At 38.2% G+C, this 6,803-nt stretch overlaps 1 protein-coding gene across 1 annotated transcript; it reads left to right on the top strand.

Moving 5' to 3' along the window:
- On the top strand, positions 5,248-5,880 carry LOC110265087. Its single transcript, XM_021107855.1, has one exon. The coding sequence runs from the start codon at positions 5,248-5,250 to the stop codon at positions 5,878-5,880; it is 633 nt and encodes a 210-aa protein (XP_020963514.1).

The following is a 6,803-nucleotide window of genomic DNA, read 5'->3' as shown; positions in this document are numbered from 1 at the left end:
AACAAACATAGGAAATAAAACACACACATACAAGGAATGCAACAGAGAATGATGCGCAGACAAGAATGATGCATGTCTAGCCCTAGTACAGGCCATGAGCTCATGTGTCGGTTAGCTGTCCGCAATCCCGAAATTTATTCGATCACGAGTCCACGATTTCCCGGGTATAATTTTTCGTTCCAAATAAATGTGCATATAATAATAGCAGCTCTATTGAGACAGCCTCTGCTTTCTACTCGCAAGAAAAATATATATACTCTGCTCTGGGGAATGAAAAATGGTTGTAGGTAACTTAGTTTTCCTACAGAAGCTTTGGGTTGCCTCATGTAACAAACACACAAACAAATATCTCTGGAGTATATGACCTTTCAATAGGTCCTCTATTTGTTCTTTATTCTCTTTATCATGTTACTCTTTTCTCTTTATCTCTTTACTCTGCTCTAGTTACTCTTTTCTCTGTGGCTCTTTACTCTGCTCTGATTTCTCTGTTTAATGTATGTATTTAAAACTTATGTAAATTTTGGTATGAATAGTAAGCCTGTCCCAAGTATAAGTTCATTAAGTCTAATTTCATATTATACCTATCCTTAGGCACAACTCAAATACTAACTATGTTGCTCCTAGTTCGTTCACTAATCCCTATTTGTTTCTGCCATTAAAATTTTACAGACTCTTTCTTCGATTCTTATCTTTTCTTCAACTTTTTATCTTTCATTTGTCTTTGCCTCACTAATATGCTTTTACCACTCCTTAAGTGTTTTATGAAGGTAATTATGATATTCCGAGCTTAAAGTTGTCCTTCTAAAGCTTTTACGAAAAACTGCCTTTTTCGTATTATTGTATTATTTTTATTAACATGTTATTTTTAATTAAATATTATTATTTAATATTTTATTATTATTTTTATTTTATTATTAAATTTTCTAAAATTTACAAATTAACCCCCAAATACCAAAATAATTACTTCCTTGCCCTTTTATGGATCAAAAGCCTGTTCTTCATTTTTCTTCACTACACTTACAGTGTTCTTCGTGTTCTTCATAAATTCTTCAGATTCTTTCTCTCTTTTCACCAGTTTTTCAATCTTTCAGAAACTGATTTTTACCATAATTCCTAATAAATTAGCAGCCACTAAAATCCCATCTTTTCCAATTAATTTCAACACAAATTCAACCCCAATTTGAGGGTTAGGATTTTGGTTTCCAACTGTATTATGAACACAAGTTCATAGCTTGAATTTCACCAAATTTTATCAAACTTTTACCAAATTTTCTATAAGAATTACTCATATAAACAATCAATTTCAAGCACAACCAAACCATATCATAATCCCAGAACTCAAACACAATGAATCAAGATTAATTTTATATGAGCATTAGGATGAGATTCCTCACCTTACTCTTGCTAGAAATTGAGGTTTCTTAGCCCTCAAGTCAAGTTAAGCATGATTCCTAAGGAAGAACATTAAGAAAACTCATATTTAACATGTTTCCTTGAAACCAAAGCAAAAGGGAGAAGGTGCAGCTAAGTCACCTTGATTTTAACCTTGATAAGTCATATGGTTATGTAGAGAAAGAAGAGATGATAATTTTGGTCAGATTGGAATTTTGATTTGAGTTTTAGTTCAGAAGAGATCAAGCTTTGAAGATTAAAGTGTCATGAAAGTTTCTCTCTTTTTTCTCTTCTCATTTTCGGCTAAATAAAGCAAATGACCAGCCTTGGAAGGTCTTGCGGTGAGGGGAGAGCTGTGATTGGTTGGCTTGGTAAGTGGTTAAAATAATATTAAAATATCCCAGGTGTATAATTACTAAAACTAGATGTATTAAACATACACTTAACAACACTTTTAGAGATTAATATCTAAGCTACTAGTATAAATGACACTAGTAACATGATTAACATGAGAATAGAAGATATATGATGAGGCATTAGCATTACTAAAGTCATCATCAGAGAGTGTTGGTGTTAATCTGCACTAGTAGATTGTGAACCAGGTTAAGCCGATCTCCTGTGTTTAGCTAAAACAAATCAAATAATATTATAATGTTATCAAGCATCTCTAATATTAATATAGTAATAATATTATATTAATATTTCTCTTTTCTCATGAATTGAGTCTGGTTCGTCAAACTGAGACTAATTACGAAAACCATAAAAAAACTCCTAATCGATATGGCTTAAAAACTATGCTCTTCGCAGCTATGTCGTCAAACATATTGATAACTAGCATCATCTACCACTTTCTCTTATTTAAAAGGGCCATAGAAATAATGAAATCTCATTCAATCAATGCAATTTCATGAACTAAATGATGAATTTTATGGTACATTGCTTTGAAATGAGTTTTGTTTGAATTTCATGTGAAAAGAGCAACAAAAGAAGAAGGAAAAAAGAAAGGGGAGCTGGGTGTGTGTGTTGGGCGTGCGACTTGGTACAAATGCCAACAAAATGAATGGGCGTGGCACGCCAACCTGCAGGCGTGGCACGCCTGTTATCAGGCCTAGAGAAGAAGTCCGTGAAGCTTTCAATGGGCGTGGCACACCAAGGAGATAAAGCATAAGGGGCATGGCATGCCTAGGCTAGGCATCGCATGCCTAGGCTAGGCATCGTATGCCTACTATAAACTCCAAAGAAGGGACAACAAGTTTCAGCATGGGCGTGGCAGACCAAAGCTAGGCGTGGCACGCCAACTATAAATTTCAGAGAGCATTAGTGAAGACCCAGAAGGGGCGTGGCACGCCAGGCTGGGCGTGGCACGCCAAGGCATTTGAACAGAGGAGCATAGAGGAAACACCATTAAAGGCATGCCACTTGAGGCTTGAGGCATGGCACGCCAAGTCAAAGAATGGATGGGCGTGCCACTTGAGTTCTAGGCATGGTATGCCAAGCTTGAAGAGCTCAACACAACAATGGGTGTGCCACTTGAGCTCGAAGGTGTGGCACGCCAACCTTGTTCATACCGTGGGCGTGCTACTTGAGCTTGAAGGCATGGCATACCAGTTCATTGGTCCAGAGAGGAAGGATACAGCCCCCATCATGGGCGTGTGACTTGAGATCAAAAGCGTGGCACGCCAACACAAGCTTCCAAAGAAGAAGATCAATGGGCGTGCCACTTGGGAATTGGGGTCACTATCCTTGTCTAATAACCATATCTTGACAATTATGAGGAAGCAAACTCATTAAGTTTACTTCTATACTTGAAGTATATTAAATGGTTTAGTCAACATCAACCCATAAGGTCCAACCTAGCTACTAATTGACTTAATAGTAGGTTAGTGTCAATGGTTATCAAATTCACCACTAAGGGTTCCCAAATCATCAAATCCATTAGACCAAATGACTCAAGTTTACCCAATTCCCTTAGCCTAGGCCAAGAGTAAAGAGAACTACTCTATAATCAAGGGAAAAATTTCATCAAACACATGGTAAGCATTACTAAAAGACATATTCAAATTGCAATTAAATTGAAATTAACAAGTACCCACTAACAATTATCAATATACAATCACTCAAAAAACAACACAATTAATCATGAAAATCATCAATGTAACATTAACAATTCAAGATTCACAAGATTCATGAAATGGGTATAAAATGACAATTGACAAGAAAACATCAAACTAACACAAGATCTAAACAAAATTATGCTAAGGAATTCAAATTAAGTAATCAAAACTAGTAATCAACAAGATCCAATTCAGAATTTAACAAGGGAAGATCAAATCAAACTAGATCTAGAGAAGAACAAGGGTTTCTCTCTCTAGAAGAACAAAAACCAAAAACTACCTAAAAATTGTGTCTGAGTGTGAATGAATGATCCCTCCCTTTCCCCCTAGCATCCTTGGGTCTTTTCCATGCAGAACCACCTTGAATTTGGGCCTTTTGAGCCTCAGAAATTGCCAGGCACGATTTCCTTTAATGAGGTAACGTGCAGCTTATCGCGTGTACGTGCCATGCATGCGTGCGCACCGATTAATTTTTAGATCTGCGCGTGCGCGCCATGAGCGTGCGCACCAGTGTGGATTTCTCTAATCCACGCGGATGCGCCGATCTTTGCAAGCCGCTTCCAGCTGTCCACATCCACGTGTGGCGCGAGGTGCGCGTGCGCACGAGGTGATGAAATTCCCAAAATCCACATCTTCATGTTCCTTCCTCTAGTGCATGCTTCCTGTCTCTCTTTTAGGCCATTCTTGCCCCATAAATTCTGAAATCACTCAACAAACACGTCACGGCATCAAATGATAATAAAAGAGGATCAAAATATAGCAATTCTAAGGCAAAAGAAGCATGTTTTCTATCATGAAGCAATATTAGGAAGAGAACACAAAACCATGCAATTCTTGTGAATAAGTGTGAAAAATATTGACAAAACCTCCCAAATTCTACACAATATAAACCACAAAATTAGCGTTCATCACGGACGTTGGAGGCAGCGTTTGAGGCAACGTTGGACCTCCAACGTTCGTTAGGTGACGCGTATGCATGATCCACGCCTGCGCGTTGATGGTCAATTTTGCCATTCCACGCGTGCACGTGATTCACGCTTGCACATGGATATAGAAATTTTGCTCTTTCACGGGTACGCGTCTATGACGCGTACGCATCACTCAAAAATCATTCAGCTCCATAATTGAACATTTTATCACAACGTTGGGGGTAACGTTGGCTTGCTAACGTCCCCTTAAACGTGAGCACCAGCAAATCATGCAGAGACTTGCTCTGCCTTCCTTCCAATGTTTAAGGCAACTTTGGTGGTCCAACTTGGCCACCAACATTGCTTCTTCTTCATCTTTATCATGCTCCTTCTTCAACTTCCTTCCGTGCCTTCCTTCACTTGTCATCAACCAATACATGCCTCAAAGCCTTGCTAAAGTCATGAGAATTCTCATCATTCTTAGCATACAAGTAATTAAAGCATAATTCTCATGAAATTGCATCAAATTAACTATGGTTGGATGAATCTAGACATGCATGAATTTCTACCCCAATTGCTTTCTTATAACTCAAGAAAGTGCATAAAATCTATTAAAAACAAAGAAAAATGCTAGTGAAACTAGCCTAAGATGCCATGGCATCACCACTGTTGCAGAGAGACAATTGCGAGCTGAGAAAAAGATAGATTCAATCCAAGAGGAGGCCAGATCCAATATAAGGAACCAATGGGCAGCAATTTCAAAACCGAAATCACAACTAGGGAGCTTGTCCAAGCAGATACCAATGCCTACAAACACATTGCTAAGTGATACCATGACTAATCCAAGAGAGGAATGCGGGGCCATAACACTAAGAAGTGGGAAGGTTGTGAATGAGGCATCATCAAGTCACAACTTGCAAGAAGAAGAGGCTGCAAATGACTCGGAAACCAATAAGGAAGAAGAGACATCTGATCTAGCTCAACCAAAGCAAGTCTTGAAGCCGTATGTACCAAAATCACCCTACCCACAAAGGCTGAGAAAAGATGGGAAGGACAGCCAGTTTTCTAGGTTCTTGGATATTTTTAAGAGACTCCAAATTAACATACCTTTTGCTGAGGCATTAGAGCAAATGCCCCTCTATGCAAAGTTCCTAAAGGAATGTAGTGCCATCATTCAAAAGAAGCTTCCCCAAAAGATGAAGGACCCTGGGAGCTTCCAAATCCCCTGCATCATAGGGGATATTCGGATTGAAAAAGCATTGTGTGATCTGGGAGCTAGCATCAACCTTATGTCCTTAGCCATGATAAAAAGAATGAGAATTGAAGAGGCCAAACCAACAAGAATGGCACTTCAATTAGCTGATAGAACATTCAAGTTTCCTCATAGGGTGGTGGAGGACTTGTTGGTTAAGGGGGGAGAGTTCATCTTCCCAGCTGATTTTGTGGTAATTAATATGGAGGAATAGGCTAACATATCAATCATACTCGGGAGACCATTCATAGCCATAGCTGAAGCTATAATTGATGTTCAAAAGGGAGAGCTAGTCCTGAGATTACATGAAAAAAATATGGAGTTCAATGTTTTCACAGTAATGAGCTACCCAAAGGAATCCATTGGTGAATGCATGATGATAGACACTATGGAAAAACTGGTCCAAGGAGTCCTAGAAGAAGATCAATGTGAAGAAACAATAGAGAAAAACCAACAAACACTATGTGGGGAACCATCATAAGAAAGGTTTGAAGTTGACAATCCGTCTCCAAGACGGCATATTGATGTGGGCCTAGAAAGCTTGTTGAAGAAGTCTTCACCCGATCAATTCGTTCTTGCACAACTATCTTTACTTCTTGGTGAATAAAATCTTTTTTGACCTCCTCTAAACCTTCCACATCATCACTGATGAATCCAATTCACACCCCATTCAAAAATTGGTGAATTAGTTCTTTTGGCAAGTGCACCAAAATTATCATCAAGTAATAACCCACAGTGGAGTGGGATCGTATCCACAGAGATTGGCAAATTTGAGCAGTTTTAATTAATTGATGAATTAGTAAAGCGGATAAATAAGATTGTGAAGTGCAGAATTATAAATGACATAAATGTAAATGACTAGAATATAAAGAAAAGCAATAAAGTGCAGAAATAGAAATGGCAGAATGTAAAGTGCAGAATCATAAATGACTTGGATGTAAATGGGAATGGGGAATTGCTGAATGTAAAATTAAGCTATAAAGAGAGAAGGGTAAATAAGAATGGGGAAATTCATTGAGATCAGGAGATGTCTCTTTGGATCAAATCTAGCTTATATCCTCTTCAATCATGCAACTCATTGACCTCTTGGCAATCATGATTGATTGAGCCCCAATCCCTTAGTGACTCAATCTCTCA

Source organism: Arachis ipaensis, chromosome B07 (assembly GCF_000816755.2).
Source record: "Arachis ipaensis cultivar K30076 chromosome B07, Araip1.1, whole genome shotgun sequence".
In the NCBI taxonomy this organism is placed as follows: Eukaryota; Viridiplantae; Streptophyta; class Magnoliopsida; order Fabales; family Fabaceae; genus Arachis; species Arachis ipaensis.
The sequence above is the reverse complement of the archived record's forward strand: the minus strand, read 5'-3'. Positions and strand labels throughout refer to the sequence as shown.